General features: G+C 41.7%; 1 protein-coding gene across 1 annotated transcript; it reads left to right on the top strand.

The window, feature by feature from the left end:
• The first annotated feature begins 201 nt into the window (after positions 1-201).
• Positions 202-20817, top strand: DDX21 (DExD-box helicase 21). Its single transcript, XM_075610919.1, has 17 exons — positions 202-363; positions 3809-3943; positions 4302-4502; positions 5771-5968; positions 6343-6418; positions 7042-7220; positions 8163-8280; positions 10135-10320; positions 10856-11001; positions 12032-12184; positions 14171-14332; positions 15854-15973; positions 16412-16485; positions 17289-17448; positions 18581-18715; positions 19723-19767; positions 20449-20817. The coding sequence occupies exons 1-17, from the start codon at positions 283-285 to the stop codon at positions 20647-20649; spliced, it is 2370 nt and encodes a 789-aa protein (XP_075467034.1). The 5' UTR covers positions 202-282; the 3' UTR covers positions 20650-20817.
• Positions 20818-22136: the final 1319 nt, after the last annotated feature.

Raw genomic sequence — 22136 nt, 5'->3', positions numbered from 1 at the left:
GAGGATTTTCTTTCACCAGAAACAGTGCCCAGCCCACTGTACATATGGAAACATAGGGGGTTGTAAACAGAACAACGCCCCGCCGGCAGCGAAGTGGTTAAACAGGCGGGTCCCTGGTAAACACGCAGCACGTGTTCCACTCTGTCGCGGCAAAATGTGCGTCACCACTCAACGCGGAGGTGGCTAGCGGAAGTGACGGCCGCTTCCCCTTCCCTTTCCACGCTGCCCTTAGCGTGCTACAGTTCCCCCTTCTCGGGTGCGGGAGTTCGGAGTTGTGTAGTGATGCCTGGGAAGATCAGAACCGAGGAGATGGAGAACGGAGCTGTGCCTGACACAGCGGGGACCAAGAGGAAGAGGAAGCCGGTGAGGGGGGAGCGCGTTGTGCTCGGTGTGGCAGCTACACACACAGTGACTGCAGGCATGACACACACATGAGGGGTGGCCATTAATAATACACACACGGTGACTGCAGGCATAACCCCCCCATGAGAGAGAGCTATATCTCTATCATTAGTGCTAACTAACTTTTTATAGTAGATACAAAATAAATGGTAAATTGTATGTACGTGTGAAACAAAAAAAAAACTAGTGAACTAGTGTTTATAAGGGCTTCAAAAAGATGAGGTGTTAACTCGAGTGCTCGAAATAGACCCAAATATATGTACACACTGTTACCAATACTGTTAGGGTGAGCTTTCTTCAGCAAATGGATCCAGTGGAGACAGCTTAGCTTCATGGAAATACCAAATCCTGGTGGAACATCTAAAATCCAAATATTAATTCACAAAGATCTGTAATATCACTTTGAGGAGAAGTCTCTAAAGTTAACAGCTGGAGGTTATCTAGGCTATCTATCTAGGCTATATGGAGGAGCCAAAGATTTCATGGTTACCTATAGATGTTGTTTTTAGTGTCCCTTATAGTGAAACCCAAACTGGTGTAGTGTTCCGCTGTCCTCTAGGGAGCTATTTTCTCTGTGTGATATCAAGACGGACGGAAGAATCTATATAATATACAGCTATAAAAGACACCAATTATGCAAATGTCATCTTTTGTTTGGCAAAAAACTGAATTTACATCTCTATCTAATGTATAGTAAAGAAAAAATAGGGGGGAGAGACTAATGATCAACTAAAATTACCAGCTCATAGACCTGTGTGTGTAATTTGTGAATGGGAGGTGTCCTGGAACAGGCTTGTCTATTTCCTGTCATTTTGCATCTCATAGGATTTATGTCGGCTGCCTGTAATTTCCCCTGTCCAAGCAGCTAGCTGCATGTGTAAGGCAATGTTATTGATACATATGCTCTTACACAGCCCTAATCAGTGTTGGTTGCTTTAGCAACCTCCTATTCTCCTAAGCTGAGTGGGCTATTCCACCCCCCCTTGTTTCTGTTCACAGTTGGGCCGCGTGTATAGTGCCCGCGACACGTGACGTATCCTGTCGCCGCTAGCGAAAGTTGTATTTCGCTTTGCGGCGGCGCGGGCGACCAGGGCATTGATTGGTTCAGGGGCTGTCACATGAGGCGACAGCCCCTGAAAAATCAAATATTCCCGGCTTCCAAAAATAATGTCGCCGTCACACTTACTATAAGCACACGTGGCGGCTTCAATGCATTTGTTTTCGGGCGACGGCACGATAAGCGCGGCCTTGGTCTGATCCTGAGACTATTCCTGTTTCCCAGATTCTCTTACACTTCCATTCTACCCTAGCTGACTAAGTACATCTCCTGCTATTCACCTCCTGGCAAGGATTACCGTTTTTTACCTTTCCCTACTATCAAGCACCCTCGCTATAGAGAAGCTCTCTCTCACTACACCATCATCTACAAGTGCCTTTGTTTGTCTATGCTTTCCCCAATAAAGTGAACAAAAGACAAAGAACTTGTGCTTGTAAAACGAACGAGTTAAGCTATCTGGCCATACTATACCCTGTGGCTCCAGAATAGGAGGTGCGTACGTGGACTGGGGTATAAAAAGAAAATACTAAGGTATGAACTATAAAGAAATCCACTTGGTTGCACACCACCAAATAATAACAAATCACTTTATTAATCAAGGAATTACATAAAACATATATCAGTGTACAAGGAGGACAGTAATTAAAATATACAGCATGTTGGTGTAACTATCACCTATACATCTTACTGTTGCTGGCTGAAAAAATGCCAGGTTAAGAAGCTCTGGAGGATTGGACAGTAGAGACAGTAAATGTCACCACCACCACATAAATAAATATGACCCAGTAGTTATTAGAACAGTAGTACTGTTAATAGCCGGGTCACACACCTCCCTGAAGGCAGTCAAATAAAGTCACAAAGGGGAGACTATTGGGCTTATTTATTAAGCTCCTAGCGCTCTACGGTGCGATGTGCACAGAAAGTCTCATTGACTTGAATGGGGCTTTCTGTGCAGATCACACGGTACAGCGCTAACGAGTTTAATGAATAAGCCCCTATGTATGGAGATAAATAATGGCTGATAAATAATGGCTGATAATAAGCCAATATGTGTATCAGACCTGAATGTATACAGCACTATTCTGTACTGATGGTAAACCAGATATAATAATCAACCAGCCCAAATAGAGGACTTATACCCCTGCAATAGTTTGCCAATAGGAATATGCTGCATATTGCCAGTATTTAGCAGATTGCCAACATATAAATGGACAGCACACTGATGATTTGTGGTAGTTCAACAATTGCTATAGCGTGGCAGTGACTACCATGCTACAGGGGATAGTCCGAGTAGGTGGTAATGCATCTAAAGAAAAATAGGCTGATGAATCAAATAGAGCATAGGCTGAATGTAACCATCTAAATCTCCAAGATTATGATGACTAGAGAAAACCTAATAGTATAAAAACAGACCCATAATGGCGTACCCGTCAATTGTGAGAGACGCAATTATGGGTCTGTTTTTATACTATTAGGGCCACATTTATCTATGTGGTGGTGACATTTACGATCTCTAGTGTAAAATCCTCCTGAGCTTCTAACCCTGGTATTTTTTCAGCCAGCAACAGTAAGAAGTACAGTATAGGTGATAGTTACGTCTACATGCTGTATTTTTATTACTGTTCTTGTACAGCGATATGTTTAATATAATTCATTGATATTTATTTGGCGGTGTGCAACAAAGTGGATTTCTTTATAGTTAATATTTTGTTTCTAATGTATAGTCAGCCTAGTTTTTTATTGACACTTGTATGTTAGGTGCGGCGGCCACTTATGCTCTTTGGCGTTTTATGTAGAGATAGATATAGATAGATCTATCTATATTTATTTATTTATTTATTTTGAGTGCCACTAGACACTCTTTAAAAGAAAATATTTACCTTCTATACACACGCACAAACTCTCTTGACTGATTATTTGAAATTTAGTAGCTTGAGATTCTTTACCTTGCACACATAAACTGCTTTGTTCGTCCGCTTGTTACTGTTTCAGTTCTCTGCAAACCTTTCATGATGTAATACTGTAATACAGTTGGGAAGGAAAAATGGACCGGAGAGGCATTTTCATCTAATTTCTTTGCCAAAGTGTTTAAGTCCAATTAGGAGCCGTTGACTGGCTTGTCTGTTAAATTTGTGTGCATGCAATCTGCATCAGTTATTAGTTTCGCTTGGTACTTGTTTTTGCACTTGATTCAAAAGTATCTAATTTACCAATAATCTGATCACATTTGCATTAACATAAAAACATCATGCTGAACCATTTAATAAAAAACCCTCCCAAATGTCACTTTTATATGTATTTTGTCAACACTGCACAGCTAATGTGTGGCTCTTCGATCTGCTTTTTCAGAAAGTCTCTGATACTCCCACACCCAAGAAGGAAAAGAAAAGAAGTAAAAATGGGGAAACGGAAGGATTTAGTTTGGAGCAAACACCTGAATACAACAGTGAATTGGCAAATGGAGAGTCCAACAACAATGATCAGGTACAAGAAGATAAAGCCTTTTCATTATCCTATTTGCAGTCAACCATTTAACATGATGGATGTGTTGGCATTTACCATTTCTGTACGATGCTTTTGGAAATTGAAAAACACAAAATCTACATTGTGTCTGTATAAATAGTTATTGTTTGTGTAAATCCTGTTCAGTGCTATCAAATCCTATACATTTTTAAGGAGCAACTAAGGCATATATACAAAATAAATTATTGTATGCCAACAAAACACACGGATACAAACTGGAAAGTTGTAAACCAGACAACTTTACAGTTAAGTAGTGACAGTTGAGCGTTAAACTGGAATTACAGTTTCCTGAAAATTGTGTTTTTTTTTCACTTGATAGGAAACACCTAAACTAAAGAAAAAGAACAAGAAGCTTGTAGAAAAACAAAGTCCTTCTGAAACTGAAAACCATTGTAATGGGGAACTTGATGACGATGCTCTTACACCAAAGAAAATAAAGAAAAAGAAAAAAAAGAATAGGGAAAAATCAAATACACAGCAAGTAACCGTGGAATCTGAAACCCAAATTAATGGTGAAAAGGTAATGTTTTCTTTACAGCCAGGACTGTGATACATATGCATGTCCTCAATCTCGTGTCCACTATTGTATGTACGAACTTCTCCTGGACAGTCTTTTTTTTTTTTTTTTTTCCCCAAATGCTGTAGCTTGAATTATCGCACTCTTAAATTGGTCTCTTTCCTTTAAAAATCCCTCTGCTTCCTTATAAAGTTCCTTATCAACTACCAAGTTCTCCTTATTTTTTTAAGGCTCTGCATTGCTTTATATCTGAGCTCTTATCTCTCTACCACTGCTTGCTTCTTGTGTTTTTTCCTTCCCCCCCCCCCCCCACTCTCCCCCCCCCATATCTATTTATCTCCAACGTGAAGCCTTTCTCTGCCAAGCACTTCATCCCAACCTGGAAAACTCACCTAGTTAATGATAGCTTCAAACCAACATGCCTCCTGTTCTACTGTCTCTCTAAGGCCCGGGCCATAGAGGGGTGAGGAGAGCGGAGGCGCGCTAACGCTGAGGCTCGTCTGCTTAAGTCAGCGCGATTCCACGGACTTGCAGGCGAGCCGGCGTGCGCTATGGGAGGTGGTTGGAGGTGGGGCAGTGACGTCGCTGGGCCAATCGCCCGCGACGCACTGACGTCAACGTCACGGTGCCGTGACGTTGACGCTGCTTAAGGCTGATTGGATGTTTTCAGCCGACAGCGCGCTGAAAAACAGCTTGGCGCTCGGCTGAAAACTCCAAAGCCTCCGCACGCCTGCGGGATGCTCGCTTGAGCCCCCTCTCAAGGCATCCTCATTGAGGATGCAGGGGCTCAGCGCGGAGCGTCCGCACGGTTCAGCGCTGCTTGTCCTTCTATGGACGCAGCCTAAGACTCTTGTTGGACTGTAAGCTCTTAAGGCCATGGTTTCTTTCTAACTTGTTTACATTTGTTTGCACGTAGCCCTGTACTGTATTCTAATTAAATCTATTCCAAGGCTTTCCTTTGTAAACCATGGATCCTTTAAATAAACATCTACCAACACAACCCTTTTCTGTAGCCACATCATGTTCATTACAAACTGCAAGAGCCCAGACTCTCTTGGTCCTTATGGTATATATTGAATATTAGACCATTTCAGGGTGAGTTTAGGCCTCAACAGCCCTGGGGCATTTCTGGCCCCGAAGGACATATTTAAAAAAAACAAAAAACCTGTTTAAAAAAAAAAAAAAAAATCATTATTTTGTTTTAAGCTTGCTGTATATGCGAGGCAAGGTTATTTAGGAATCTGTCCTCAATGTTTTTGTTCCCTGCACAGAATGGCAAAAAAAATAAGACTAAAAAGAAGAAAGCAGCTAGCAATGAAGAAGATATTATTGTTGTGGAACCGGAACCGGAAGAGGAAGATGACGATGAGCCTGTACCCAAGAAAAGGAAAACTGACGTCAATGCGGTGATCCAACAGTCTGACGCTGTCCCTGAGCTAAGCGTAGAATCTATAACGGAAGAGGAGGCGGTACGTAAGGGCGCACCGAGGGCACATAAATAATGCTAAATACATTTCCCCCTTTGCCCGTGAGGAGAATTTTGAATGTTTTATGCAAGAATCTTTTTATTGTTGCACAATTTAATTATTTTTTTTTGTAAGAGAACATTTCTCCAAAAATGACTACCAAAAAAAGTTAAATTTCTACAGCTGTGATGAATTTGACTTAAAATATCAATATTTGGTCAAACACCCCATACACACTTCTGAAGTTTCAGGATTTTGTTGACGTGTATGTTACAGGATAATTATTGCAACACATTTTGAAGCTGTCGGTGAATGAAGATGTTTAGTGCAGTCCAATGTTGCAACTATAACATGTTTCTATTCTTTGCATCCAACAGGCGAGTAACCTGGAAAAGTTAGATGGCGCTTTCTCCAAGTTTCCGATTTCCCAGGAAACCATTAATAACCTGCAAGGTAAATTCTATTTTGTAAATAAGTAATCCTTGCGTGTGGGGATCTACGTTAATTTCTTATTTTTTATAAAGCCGTTATGTATTGCATTTGTTCTGGGTTGATTCATCTTTGAGCTAGATGCATCAGAAGATTAAGTAATAAAGTGAGTCACAGGTTCCAGTGTGCCATGGAGCCAATACCAAAAGCCTCCTTCACCCCTGCTTAGCCCATGCTTGTTGGGCTGTGAATCTGCTTTCCCTTGTGAGAGCATGTTACGCCTATTTATTTGACTGATGCTGTACTGTTTTGCAGCACAGGCAAGAGACTGCACAGCCCTGCAGGAAGTTGTTTTTGTTGAAAGTACAGGATATGCCATCGCTGTGCCGATCCGAGTGGCGGGCAGTCTCTGCTTCCCACTGAAAGGGGTACTTCCTAATATTGGTTATTTAGGAAAATGTGGTGTTCTATTAATGTTGAGTCCGTTGCAGTAGAACCAGTGCTACATTTGGTTCAGATACCACGCACAAGCTTTCAGATGGACTGTTACACTCCATTGTATACAAATGACACTACGCTTCGTTCATTATGCACAATATAGGCTTGTACCATTTATTACATTTATAATGCCACTTTCTTTTCCACAGCTAAAGGAGTCACCTACCTATTCCCCATTCAAGCCAAAACATTCCACACGGCGTACAGCGGCAAAGATGTGGTGGTTCAGGCTCGGACTGGCACAGGGAAGACCTTCTCCTTTGCTCTTCCTTTGATTGAAAAGCTTAAGGAGGATCAGCAGGCGCTGGTTAGAGGACGAGCTCCCCGGGTATGTCTCATTTCATTAGACCTGTCTGTGTCTGTGTGTGTGTCTGTCTGTGTGTGTGTGTGTGTCTGTCTGTCTGTCTGTCTGTGTGTGTGTGTCTGTGTGTGTGTATAAAATTAGAGCATGGCAAGTGCAGACCCTCCTACCTCGGCCCATTTTGTGTTTGTCTCTTGCTCTTTATAACACTGGTGCTTGGCGGCTCTCTATGCAGATGTGTCTAGGGAGACATTTCCAAAGATAAATTGCATTATTGCAAACGGGGCTTGTGTAATACTCCGGGAATGAGTGCAAATGAAGGGTGATGAGTGCTGGAAAGACCGTGGCTGGGAGCAGAGCTGTCAATCACAGCTCTGCTTCCTCAAGTTGTGGCCTGCAATGGCTCACGTAGTGACTGCTGGGCATTGTAAGGTGTGACTCTGGGAAGCGGGGTGTTTGACAGCCCTTTATCAATACCGTTCTTTTGCACCCACAGTCTTTCCTGCACTGACTGAGCCTCAAAGTATTTTTCAAGCCTTGATGAACAAATATTATACTCCTGCAATAATTCCTACACACCCATAACACATTTCTGTGTTGCTAACCAACTGTGTGTTATAGGCAGTGTTCGACAAACCTATACATTTGCACGCCCCGGTCGAGTGGATTTAACATTGTGGCGAGCTCCTATTGGCACAAGCAGCAACACGTGTGGTACTAGGTGGCGAGTAGGTTTTTTTGTTCGACGAGTAGATTTTTTGGTGATTTGTCGACCACTGGATATAGGAATGACAATATGCTTTAATATATAGAGAATAGGAAAGTAAATACTTGTGTTGACTTTAACCTGGGACAATGCTTTCGATGCTTATCACAACTATAATGACGCTTTGTGCCACTAAAGATGCAATATCCATATTACATTTTAAAGGTGTAAATTTATAGGTTTTTTTTTTTCCACCCCCTTAGGTCGTAATCCTTACTCCCACAAGAGAGTTGGCCATCCAGATTACAAATGAAATCCGCAACCTCACTAAAAAGCTTAAGGTTTCTTGCTTTTATGGAGGAACGCCATATCAGCCACAACGTGAGTAAAACCATGATCGTTCCGCAATCCAACTACCTCTTTCATGCTTAAGTGTTGTGTGCAACAGCTTTGATTTTAAAGGTGTGGTTCCACCTAGTGTATGAAGCAGGGGGTCTCCGGAGCTGAAGTGCGTCAATTTCGGCTGCAGGAGACCCCTGATTTCTGAGATTCTCGCCTCTGTATACTTGGTGACGAATATGGAGGTTTAAATGTCCAGTGGCACTTCAGCCAATAGGAAGCCACATTATCCGCCGCGGCTTCCTATTGGCCTGCGTGACACCTAGTGCTTAAAACCTGCATAAGGAATCGGCAACGCCTTCTGAGGTGAGTATCTCAGGAAGCTGGGGACACCTGGAGCTGAAATTAATGGGGTTCAGCTCCGGAGACGACCTGCTTCATAGGTATTTTAAAAAAGTGTGTATATATTGCTCCTTTAATGTAACAATTTCTGTAACTGCCATTGCACATTTGAGGCGCCACTTGTTCCTTGCGAGAATAATGTACACTCCTAATGGCAGAATATGGTATTTCCCATTTACTTGGGCTTTTTTTCTTCTGACGTCACTAATGGATTGTGAGTCTCTCGTCATGTTTTTATTGTTTTTATTATTTTTTTTACACTTGTCGCATGACTAGTGCTTCATCCCATAGCTGCTCAAATGTTTTTGATGCTGTCAAAATACCGCACATTAGGGTTTCTTACCCGGTCGTGCAGATTGTGTGTCATGGCACAAACTCTTGTTGACCGGGAGTTTGTGCGGTAAGGCCTGATCGGTGCGGCCCTTACCGTGCCTTTTTGCTTTGAAACACGGCGGCCATACGTTGCTTGCGACAAAGAATAGTTTGATACTCTCCATACTCTGTAAAAAACGTTTTATTTGTAATGGTTTTTATTTCCAATGCCTGTAATACTCCGTTCCTCTTCGGAATTGTGTCTGTGTGTCTGAAACATTGTCACTAGTTGATGGGGACTTCTCCAGTGAGACTAAGGGCTATATTTGCCAAGTGCCTGCCATAGAAAAACCTTCCTGCACCGGTCTCTAATGGCAGACTGCTTGGTAAACATGGGCCTATGTTGTATTTCACTATGGCATGAATTTGAACCTGAATTATCCCTGTGAATAACAATGGTGCAGCTAAATAGTTACAAAACTTTTTTTTTTTTTTTTAACTGTTATGCAGAAGTGTGTATCTCATATGAATGTGTTTTACACGGAGATTGGCAGATTCCTCCTCAGATCTTCACAGAACCCAACTTTAAACCAACAGTCCCCATCTATTTTTTTTTCTTTTCCCCCCTACATTTTTTTTAACACATGGTCACGTGACCATGACTGCCCTTAACCCAGAAACGTAAGAGGAGTTCCATTTCCCTATACTTCCGATTGCGTTCTGAGCTCCATGGGAACGCAGGACGCAATCTAAGCTGGGGGGCCCCTGGACTGCCAGACCCCATGGTGTAGTGACTGCATCTTGTAAGCGCTCAAAGGGTTCTGGTACCTGAACTGGGGAACCCCCACCCCTCTCTCTGGTATGTGTTCTTATCTGGAAAAAAAAAACACATGACTAATGTCGTCAACATAAAGGTGCGATGTCATCTGACGTTGCTTTTTTATTTTCCACCAAAGCAAGGCTGACCCTGTGGCCATGTTGGGCTCATCAGGCGACAAACAGCCTGCATCTCCGGACGTTGGGGCTGATTGCTTCATGTAACATAGGCCCTGGTCCAGGACATGTACATGCATATTGTGACTGCTGTTTTTATTTCTCCACACTTATTATTTTTTTTGTTGTGTTTTTGACACCTGTTCCGGTTGTGCGATACTACTCTTAAGCTCAATGTGTTTCTTTTAGTTTTCTCTATTAAGGAAGGCATTGACATTTTGGTCGGGACACCGGGTCGTGTGAGAGACCTTATCCAAAACTATCGCCTGGACCTTACCACTCTGAAGCACGTCGTGTTGGACGAAGTGGACATGATGTTCGACATGGGCTTTTCTGAACAAGTGGAGGAAATATTATCTGTACGGTACAAATCTGGTATGTTTCCAACAACGTTTCTATTGAAACCTCAAAATTAGAGTATTTTTTGTAGGTGTATTTAGGCATCTAAAACATTACCTTGGTTTTTAAATAAATAAACCATACAATAAGCACAGCAGCTCTCTTGTAAACATATTTGGTAATTGGACAATTACCACTTGTTTGAGCCACCTGTGCTGAAGCAGGGATATCCTTAAAACCTGACCCGTTGGTGGCCATTGAAGACTGGAGTTGACCACCCCTGGCTTACCTCATAAAGGCCCCTATGGTGGCATAAGGTACTGAAGGGGCTACAGCCAAATTGGCTTTATTAAAGGTTTACAGTGAGAGCCAATTGCAGTTATAGGCTAAATATAGGTGCTTTAACTTTTTATTTCCCCCCTCGTTGGGGTACTGAATGGCACTTGACCCCTTTTTAAAGTTGAAATATATATATTTATAAAAGTAAAACTTTTTAAAAATGTTTTTTTTTTTTGTTTGTTTTTTTTGTTTATAATATATAATTTTTATTTTTTTTCCCCCTTTTATAAAGACTCTGAAAACAATCCGCAGACACTGCTGTTTTCTGCAACGTGTCCAGACTGGATGTACAATGTTGCCAAAAAATACATGAAAAAGGGATTTGAAAAGATTGACCTTGTAGGACACAAGACTCAGAGAGCTGCAATCACTGTTGAGGTGAGTAGAGCTGGGTATTTTCACATTTGCCCCGTAGCAAAGGAAAAATGATCCCGCATCCTTGTATACTGCTTTATCACGCTGAGGTGGGGGTGGGTGAAGCGGGTTTTGGGACCAATGGAAGAGACTGCAGGTTTCCTCTTACCTTTTTATTACCCACCATAACTGATTTGTTAGCAACCTTTTACCAGTGTCACAATGAGCAATCTGTAACTAGCATCAAACTGAAAGGCCCAAAGGATGAATTCTCTGTCCCAAAGTATTTTCTGTTCTTTGTTATCATAGATCTTGCTGCATAATGTTAAAGCCAAAACATTATACGTAAGATGCTTAAGACCGTTAAAAAGACTCAATGTGCTCATTACCCAGAATCCTTCTCTGCAGTCTGTATGACATGTCCCAATGGCATTGTCCTTCCTGGTTGGGTTGGAGCCAGTGCGACTAAGGAGCACTGGTTAAAATGTGGACACAATTCTGCAAGTTATAGGCCAGTTTCGCAGAATAAAATAAGCCCAAAACAGATGGGTGAAAGAAATGAATGCTTTCTGCATTAAAGGGCCTTCACTTTCGAGGTCAGTTTGGAATAGCGCACTGTTAAATCCCTTCGGGTCAGACGTTTGTTCTACTCTTCATATGCCGAGTGACAAAATAGAAAAACTGCAGCCCCAAAAGGAAACAAATGGTCAGTATAATATGAGTTCAAAGATCTAGTAGCTGCATTGTTCCCGCAGAAATGTAGATTTGTTGTAAGTTGTGATACCTAGTGTACGGAGCTTTTGAAACCAAAACCTATGAGGTTTCAAAAGCGCTCTACACTATAAATCAATGGAGAACCCTGATGCTGAAAGGTATCGCAAGCCACAGCGCATCTAATGTGTGAATAATTGTTTTTTGTTTTCTCACTTGACAGGATTGTCGCATCTCCCCTTCTGTTAGCATCACTGCACATGGGGATTGTATACAGATTTGGCTGTGGTGATCACTCATTCTTACGCTGCATACTGACTTGTTTTTTCTTATTCTTTTACAGCATTTGGCAATTGAGTGTACACGATCTCAAAAACCGGTCGTCCTTGGTGATATCGTTCAGGTCTACTGTGGAAGTCATGGGAAAACCATCATATTTTGCGACTCAAAGTTAGAGGCTCATGAGTTGGCCACAAACTGTAGCTCATTAAAACAGGTGTGCTTATTTAATTGACTAAAGGTGCGATGCCAGGCCAAAAGCAATGTTGTGTAAACCATTTACCAAACGAATGGGCGTCATTAAGCCAGTCTAACCATGCTGACAACTTTCTGATTTTGTTTCTCTGGATGTTAAGGAATTGCAATTCCTAGAGGTCTATGAATAGGGGAGTGTTTGTCAGCCGAGTGCTTTCTTCACCCTTCAACCACCTCATCGGAGAGCCAATAAAGATATGGGTGGGGAGGGTCTTTGCCTGCGCAAGCTCTCGCCATGACATCAGACACAAGGGAGCAGCTACAGAAAATCAAACGCTTAAGTCTCAGCTCGTGTTTACAAACTAAGTTTGAGCAATCCTGCCTAGCCATCTTTTGTTTTTAACAATAGAATAATATATTATTTTCATGGTTCTAAACAGGCGCGGCCCTTGAGCTGAACCGGACTATTATTAGCTCCAGAGAGCTTTCTCCCTCCTCCCTGGATTGCAAGATACCTGCTTAGTTGCTGATATCTCAGGAACTTGGGGTCCCTGCAGCTTAAAATAATTGGTTTGGCTCCAGAGGACCCGGCCAGTTTGAAATGTGAACCACACTGCCTCCCCAGAGCTTAACCCTTTGAGTGCCAGAGGGGTCACGGTACCGGAGTGCCACAACTGCTCCAGCACTAGCAATCACGTAACCACGTCTCAAACTATCACGTGAGCGCTCCATCACTGATGACGGAGCATGGGGAGGGGGGGCCCCTCTTACCTCCTTTCTGTAAGGGAGCGCAGAACGCGATCTCCCCTACAAAAAACAAGCAATTAGATTATAACTTGGCTACTATATCACGGGGCTTCTGGATGTAGCCGCTACATCAAGCAGCACCCAAAGGTGGTTAATTGGAGTGGATTTGTTGCTTTAAAAATTTAAATATTTATCTGTTTCCAAGAATTGCAAACAGAAATACATTTAAGCAAAAAACAAAACATTTTTTTTTCTTTGGAAATAAGGAGTGGGTTTTTCAGGAAGGGGACCCCTGATTTCTATTAATTGCTGGGATTCCCTGAAGTCCGATTTGGCCTGAATGTTACCCTGAATCAGACCTTGGTGAATGTGCCCCAATGTCACTGGGCGAGGAACGCATTACATTGCTATTAAGATTTAAATCTTTAACAAATTCCTCAAACCTATCAAATATAAAACCGACCGTATTGAGATCTCCAATGTAGATCATGTGAGTTCCAGATCCATACTGGTTCCACTAATGCCAGAGCACTCAATGCTCCTAATACAAACCTTTAGTAGTAAACCTACTGCTCAAATGGAACGGACCCCCTACCAAGATCTAAATCCCCGTATCTCTCTGATCCAGAGCTGCTTCCACTAGACTGTCTGTGTTTGTGTGTGTGTGTGTGTGTGTGTGTCACCGGTTTAAAGCATGTAATCTGTTTAGGAATAGTTTTCATATTTTCACGTTGTCCTTTTATACTGCTACCTTTCCTAAACCGTTTTTTACAGAGAGAGGTGCTTATTTATTTTACTTGAGAAAAGATCTGTTTGGTTACAAATTTCAGTTTGTTTCCCCCATTTTTTAAAGCCGATCACCTAAATTCAATCCCATTTGTCTATCCTTGTTTAATTTTGATAGGATTGCACCTAAATTAGAAGAATTTAAGGCCCATATTCATCATGTTTTTGAATATGAAGGTAATAAAACTCTTGTAGCATAGGGAAATGGCTTCAGTGTAAAGTAAGGACATAGACAACTTGTCAAATAATTGTAGTCTTGAAAAAATGACATCCTTTAAAGTAACTGTTTTACTTGGAATATTCTCACCACATAACTGGGAACTGCTTGGTGGTAAACGGTTTGCCCGTTCAACCAGTTAAATCGGCATTATTTATTTCATGGCTATGAAGAGCATTTCCTTGCATTGGCGTTTGATTGATGGATATGTTCTTTAAGCCTTTTATTTTCCAACGTCTTGCCGTGGTCTTGTTGCAGGCTGCCAAACCTTTACATGGAGATCTTCAACAACGAGAGCGGGAAGTCATCTTGAAAGGCTTTAGAAAGGGTTCATTTGAAGTTCTTGTTGCAACGAATGTAGCTGCGCGGGGACTGGATATTCCAGAAGTTGACCTTGTCATACTGTATTCTGCACCAAAGGTAAGACACAGGTTTGTTCTGCACAGGCAGTAGTGGCAAACTATACTTGCTAACGCATTAGTTGGTCAACCTGTGGTGAGAGCTTCACTGGTCCTTCAACTGCCTCTGGCTTCTAATTATTCAGCTGCTGTACGAGGCATGGGTACAATATGTACAATAAAGGTATTTACATTGCAATAATGAACTAAAAGGAGCTGAATAGGTGTAGCTATGTTGACAGCCCTGTAAATGGTAGTGGGAGGGAGCAGATTGTCCTTATTGATGGTGGCAGAGAACAAAATTAGATTTTTACCAATGCTTTATGGCAGGGGTGGCCAACTCCAGTCCTCAAGGGCCACCAACAGGTCAGGTTTTCAGGATATCCCCTGCTTTAACACAGGTGGCTCAATCATTATGACTGAGACTGAGCCACCTGGGCTGAAACAGGGATATCCTTAAAACCTTCCCTGTTGGTGGCCCTTGAGGACTGGCGTTGGCCGCCCCTTGCCTTATGGGCATGTTTTTTAATTGAAGTAAAGTGAAGTCACTCCCTATTCTTCAGTACCAGCACTTCTAAGACGCTACTTTGTGGTGTCAGTTCAGTGGTAGTATTTGTGGTGAGGATTAGTACTATTGCGAAGATGTGTATAATGTTCCAAGTATGACATTCTGTGCCGTCAGTCACGGACAAACCAGGCATTCATGGAGAGCCACCTGAAGTGCATTTTAAGGCCTAAACATGTGAAGCGAAGACCAACCCTCTTTAAAAAAAAAATGCCAGAAATCTAACCTGCAGCGCTGCTTTAAAAAGGGTTTCTACTCACATGTTAACATTACTACCTTATTTGTAGGTGAAGTGAGTATTCAAGATATCTATCCTTGAGCAGTCATTTTTTTCTTTTAAACCAGATGCAATTTTAAGGACGTGTAAAGGGGCAGTTCAGCCTAGTGGGTCAAAACTACTTTTAGACAACTTCTCAAATTTGTAGTCTTCTTGCATAAATTCAATTACCCTTAAAGTAACTGCCTTATTTGCATCTTATGAAAAATAAATATGTATTTCTACATTTTGAAGTATAAACGTATGGCAATAGAAATGGACAAACCAGGAACTGCACCTGATGTGTATATAAGGTCTGCCTCCCCCTACATGCTGTGCCATTTCTTTTCATTCTGCAATAAAGGCCTAAAATGACTTTTTTGGTGAGATTTCCTGTGTATTCAGTGCGTCAGAGAACCATGGCGCTTTATCTCATGAACTGTTTGCCGTCTGTATTTAGCTGCATGTCCGATCCGGCACCTTCATTCTGACCAGAATTACACCTGTGCTCGTAATAGTGCCACATTGACGCCTATAGACAAGCCGAGAGCGAGATACCTACCAAACGCATCTAATACAGTACATAGTTGATACAAAGATTAATATGAATATCTAAAGATTTCTCTTGAGGCTACAGAAGCAGAGAGAATGGTGTCCATAGTGTAGACTAGAGGAAAGGAGTCGGCATTAAGGATGAAATGGTTCGTCTTTTCTTTCAACAGGAAGCAGATTCCTATGTGCATCGTTCTGGACGCACAGGTAGAGCTGGTCGTACAGGTGTCTGCATCTCCCTTTATGAACCAAGAGAACAGTATTACCTGCGCAGTGTGGAGCGCAGCACGGTAAATATTTGCAGTCTCATGTAATCTAGTGTTTATAACAATTGGGTTCCAAAATGGTAAGGGCCTATATGTAATATCGGGGGACCATGTTCCTTGCTGCCGCTGAGCAATGAGTGGCAGTGGGGAAGCGCATGACTGAATTGTCTGGGGGTGCCCGTCTCTAGGGGATGTACTTGACATTTACGGGGTGTTCCTGTGACACCAGTAGTGGTGTCCATGCCTGCGGTAGCATTTGACATTTGGGGACGTTCAGGGATATTCGAGAATTGAGTGGTGACAAAATAAGCTGGAGATAGAATAATTGGGGACCACTGATATATTTGGATATTTGTGTATTAATCTTTGTATGAGTGGATATAAATATAGATCGGTCCATGTTTCGTTGGGTATACAATCCAAGTATATTTCCAGTCATAATGAAATGTTTCTTATTTTTAGGGAATCGCCTTCAAGCGTGTTGGAATTCCTTCCGTGTTAAATGTTGCCAAGTCTTCCAGTGTTGATGCTATAAAGTAATTATGTTTTGTAATTTGTTCATTGTTCTGTTTAATGCAACATTGTGTCTTGTTCCAGAGAGTAAAGATGATTTTGTGTAAGGCATACTGAGTCGTAGCAGATTAGTTATGTAAACAACCAATGTACTAATCATTAATAATATATCTTGTGTATAGGACTGTGTACAATGCTGCCCATAGTTTGGAATGCACAACGAGTCCCTGCACAGTTGAGCTTACAAATTAATTTTTGGTGAGATTCAACAAGGCCCTTATTGCCATGTATTCAGTATGCTGGGAAATGGTCTTCCTGTGTAAAAGTCCTTCATCTGAAGGGGCTACAGTTCCAGGAAGAATGGGGAAACTGTCTCAGCGTTTGGTCCTAAATCTTGCCGTAATGTTGGTTGTCATTACTTCCCGGGGAGGAGAGCGGTAATTGTTGGGAACAGTGGCAATTTATGGAGTTTACACAATCACCTAAAAGATTAACCCTTTCGTTGCCAAAGGGTCGTGCGACCTCTGTGGCCATGGACCCTCTGGGTCTTCCGCATCACGTCTGCTCTTCTGAGACCCCCTCCCCCCCCCCCCTTTAGTGTGATTCGTGGCTTGATTGCATACAGCCCCTAAAAAAAACAAGGTATGGTGTATATACAAAGGGCCCTTAGGGTGACACTTTTTATGGACTTGTGTCATTAGGGCACTGAAGGCGTTAAACACTGGTTTTGTAACCACTCCAAAAGGAAGCAACCTCTTCCACTACTAAAAACTGAAATGTTTGTGTGATCATGATATCCGTGAGGGCTAATTAGCTGTATTTCCAGGTCCTTGGATAATGTGTCGGCTGACGTAATTGAACATTTCAAAGTATACGCCGAGGAACTGATTGAGAAAAAGGGAGCACTGAATGCTCTGGCTGCAGCATTGGCTCATATTTCTGGAGCCACGTCCATTAAACAGCGTTCAATGCTCAACATGGAAGCGGTAAGACAACGTATTATTCCGAGGTGCAGATTTGCTGAGGCGGGTTGTGGTAAACGCACCCAAACAGGTGCCAACTGCTATTGAGTTGAAAGGCGGTTGACGCCCGTTAAGGTGCAGCAATTTGCAACAGACTTCAGTAAATCCGCCCCATAGTGTTTTTCATTTTGCATAGATCACCGTATATTGGATGTTTCACGTTGTTTAACCCCTTTTGCTATCCGATAAGATCCAGTGCATTGCTTTAAAGCTTGGCATCAAGCTTAAATTCTGGAGAGATGTGTGAATATGGGACGCTCAGCATTGCATAAACCGATGTAAATGATGACAACATAAGCTAGAAAATGTTGTTGCTAGACTCTGTCACTGAACCCCAAGATAAGAGGGGACACATTGGGGCTGCAGTTGGCTCCCTTGTGGGGTGAGAATAGATGACAAGATCGTAACACAAAACAAAAGAACAGCTAGGCAAGGAATCTGTTTTAAGGGGCCTCATTTCGAGCCGACTTTCAAGATGCATTATTAATACTGGCATGCATGCTTCGTCAAATAAGAAGTCTCGTTCAACAAACGTTTAATCCCGTCTGTCCGAAACATTGATGGCTGCAAGAAATGTTTGCACATTACTGGACTGTGATAAATATCCAACTGGTGGTCGCCAAAGACTTAGTGGTTCCTGAAAGCCTAAATAATTCATTTGAGTTCTCTTCTGTGGTGTGGGGCATTGACTTGCTGTAAGTGTAAAGAAAAGAATGGACAAGATTGTGCATTGAGATCGTAAAAGGCTTCTGATCAATTCTGATGGCCACTTTATGCCAGAAACGTTGCTCAATAAATAGCCAAGGTTCAGAGAGTAAAATGCGACATGCACAAAATTGTTTTTCAAATGCAGATTTATTTGGAAGGGTTATGATGCATTTTACTGGCACCAGCATTGTTTATTTGTTTTATAGATGAAATCCCTTTTACAGTGTTTGATACTTTGCGGTCAGATATTTTACAGCCTAGAACTAATCTCCACCAGAACTATGGTTTTCCTGATTTTTGTTTCTTTAAATAAAGTTAGTAAATTGCATTCTTCTGGGTTTTAATTTCAAATGAGATTCAATCCGTCCTTTTTTTTCTTTTTCTTCAGGGCTGTATAACCGTTATATTGCGCAGTTCAGTAGCGATCCACAACGTAAGCTATGCCTGGAAATCTATCAAGGAACAAATGGGAGAAGACATCGATTCAAAAATAACTAGAATGTGTTTATTAAAGGACTCGATGGTAAGGCTTTAACTGTACCTAATGGTGAAACATGTTAGCAGCTCTTAGCTGATATTTAAAGAGGCAATCCCTACTCTAAATTTCAAAATACCGTGTGCCGGTGTTTTTGGTCCCCTTTGGGAAATCACTATGGCCACCACGCCACACTCCCATAGGTCAATAGGAACCTGCGCGGCTTCCTATTAGACAACACCAACATCCATCTTTGATTCTTACTTTTTTTTTTTATATACTAGCAGATAAGGTAAATATCTCAGATACCAGGGCATCCCCAGAGCTAAATAGTGCAGCTCCAAGGAAAAGGAACCCTTTGGTTCTGGTTATAAGAGGATCCAAAATTGTGAGGAATTGCTGCTTTGTGTGGCAACTAAAGTCACCATTGCTGTCAACATGATGCTGCGTAGTGGCAATCTAGGAAACGGGCAAGTGCCCTCTTAAATAATTGCTCTATTGTGTATCCCCTGCATACCATCACAATTTGACCAGGGTACCACTGCTTCCCTACACAGACATTTTTGTTTTAAAGTTTACACGAGGTTTTCCTTTTGCATGCTTTATATGTCCACAGTACAACTACTTTTACTTAAATACCTAATATTCCTCTTTATTCCAAGAAAATGGGATTTGTTGTAGGAAGCAAATCACAAACACCTATTTTTCAAGCTATCTAGCATATTTAGGGAAAATCTGTAATTTTTATGTGGAATAAAGAATTAAAAACTCCATCCCAAGGTTCTAGAAAATATAACTTTATCTAGACACCATTTTGTCACACGGCTATTTTTACTGCGTGCTTTATTTGAAGTAAACTCTAATTAAAATATTATGTAATTTTGTGTACTTTCAGAAACAATGTATGCAGTATGTAATATGGGGCCAGTTAAGGCTCGCTTTAAAGTAGGGGTTGGTAATTAAACGTTCAATGAAATGCATCACCGAAGTAATGGTTTGCAAAATGAATGTAGAGCAGTCTTTAACAATCCCTTTTTGTGTTTGTCTCTAATCAGGGCGTGTGTTTTGATATCCGTTCCGAGACTCTTCAGTCCATGCAGGTAGGTCTTGTGTATATATTCTGTATACCTAGAGATTTGTACAACTATGTGCTTAAAAGCTGTGCAATGCAGCAAGCATAAGCTTATAGGGGTCCATGTCATATGGATTTGAAGCAAAAGGTGGCGCTGTGCTCATTTGCATGTAATTTCCCAGAATCCCTTGCTCAGCGGAAGCACTGTATGCTGAGTGATGGTGAAAGGCTGGGTTGCAGACCTGTCTAGGACATGCAAATGAGCACACAGTAATATTTCCATTTGATATATGTATTTAATATTCTCGCATTTGGGGATGACCAAGACTTTGGTTCAAAGGGGGTTATTGGTCAAACTCCCATTAAAGTCAATGGGAGTTTCCAGATGATAGTGCCCCTATTGGATTAAGGAACAACCCACTTGGAGAGGTGCAGGCACAAAGGGGAAGGGCCGATTTCCAGACCAAACTATGGGGTGGAGGCAGGGAGTGCTGCAATTGTGAGATTGCTACAAAAGCAATCATATGCTTGATGTGGCAGAATCTGTGGTACTCTAGTTCTGCCAATATTCTGGCACAGAATGAGTTAAAATGCTGTTTTTTCAGATTGGTATGTTAGCTCTGTTCTGTCATGTTTATTTTCTTATACCTGGTACATGCAGGTTACTGTACAAGTGTCATAAATAAGTTATACACCTTTTACATAACAGGACAACTGGAAAGATTCAAGACGCTGGCAGTTTTCTGTTGCAACCGAATTACCAGAGCTTCAAGAATCACAGAGGGACCTGGAGCGCCCGAGGAACGGCAATTTTGGCGGTCGAGGGAGGAGACCATTTGACAGAAGAAATAACTCATCACAGAATGGCAGAAAAAGAAATTTCGGTGGTGGCTTTAGAAGGGGCCGCTAGAGACTCCATAAATTACACTCTTTTTTTTAACCCCATACCTACTCTGAAGCACCTTGCCGAATCTTACAGCCACAGAATAAGTTAATGAAATATCCATTCTTCTATATTTTTGTCACTTACCATTTAAAGCTGTGTACGTAGCCCTCTATTAAAAACAATTGGATAGTGTCTGGTCTTGGGTCTTCTTTATGCAAACTTATACCCTTACGGTCAGTCTCCCTCCTGATTACGATGAGAAGGGTTTGTTATGTTGATCACACACCTGCCTCTGTACTCTGGCTTCCGCAACCTTTAGCAGTTAGTCGGGTCGAGTAAACCAATTACAGAAGGAATGCAAATCCTGTCCATAAGTGATGTGTATTACATGTTTTATTGTGCGTTGCGACAATGCCCGTGTCCTGCGTGAGCGGGCGGGTGCGCCCGTTTGCTGAGCGAGCAAATTTGACTGGGCAGTTTAAACAGACCGTGTGGACACAGCGTCCCATAGAGTGTGGCAGTGTGAAAGATGGTTCCCCCATCGCAAGATGTATTACTTTGTTTTACACAGTGGTTAAAATAACAGAAGTCCCACGAGAGATCTGAAAGAAGCCAGAAAAATGACACAAGACCAGATGGGTCTCAAGAATGTTGTTAGTAAGATTTAGGTGCAAACACATTTCCAAAATTGTGCATTATTTTTGCATCATAGAAAAGACTTTCAAATGTCTGTTCAACTTGTCGCTGATACTGTTCTCTATTGAAGTCTTTGGAGTGATTTCTGCTGGGATCTCTCCCTTTCCTGCTAGACCACCAACCACCGTTTTGGAAGGAGTGGAGTGAGCCCGCCGTCTTTTAATCCTTTGAAGCATCAAAACGCTATAGCCAAATCTTATAACTTGGGTGTCAAAAGCAATAGATAAATGATTCACACATTAAAATCTATATAAATCGATTCAAACATAGTAGTATTTGAATACATAGTGAAAACTGGATACTTATGTCTTATGAGCACGGACACAGCTGGGTGGGGTAACTCGTGGGCAGTCAATAGGAACAGGAGAGAGGAAGACTCCTTTTATACACTGATCTTCAATTAGATGATTGTGTCCTAGCTCAGACTTCGAGTGACCCATTTCCCTATGGTGATGTAGTGTCAGAGACGAAAGAGAAATATTAAGCTAGCTGAGCTGATGATGCATGCAAACAGAATTACCTTTACATAAAGCATGTACACTTATTTATTAGGATTTATAGATACATACAGTACATTAAATGCAAAAAACAGTCAATAAATATGTGTAATTGAATGTAGTCATGTACTCAATTAACAATTCAAATTGAGGAGAGAAGATGGCCATGGCACAAACTATGCAACGGCTTGTAACCACACAGGCTAGACCCACCCACTTATATCAGTCCACCTCTTTTGTTCAAGTTCACATTGATTTTATCTGCCGCTCCCACGCTACAAATGGCTGTCATTACCCATAAGCAGTGACGCAAGTAAA

This window comes from Ascaphus truei, chromosome 8 (assembly GCF_040206685.1).
Source record: "Ascaphus truei isolate aAscTru1 chromosome 8, aAscTru1.hap1, whole genome shotgun sequence".
Taxonomy (NCBI): Eukaryota; Metazoa; Chordata; class Amphibia; order Anura; family Ascaphidae; genus Ascaphus; species Ascaphus truei.
Note: the sequence above shows the minus strand (reverse complement) of the source record. Positions and strands in the feature narration are given on the sequence as shown.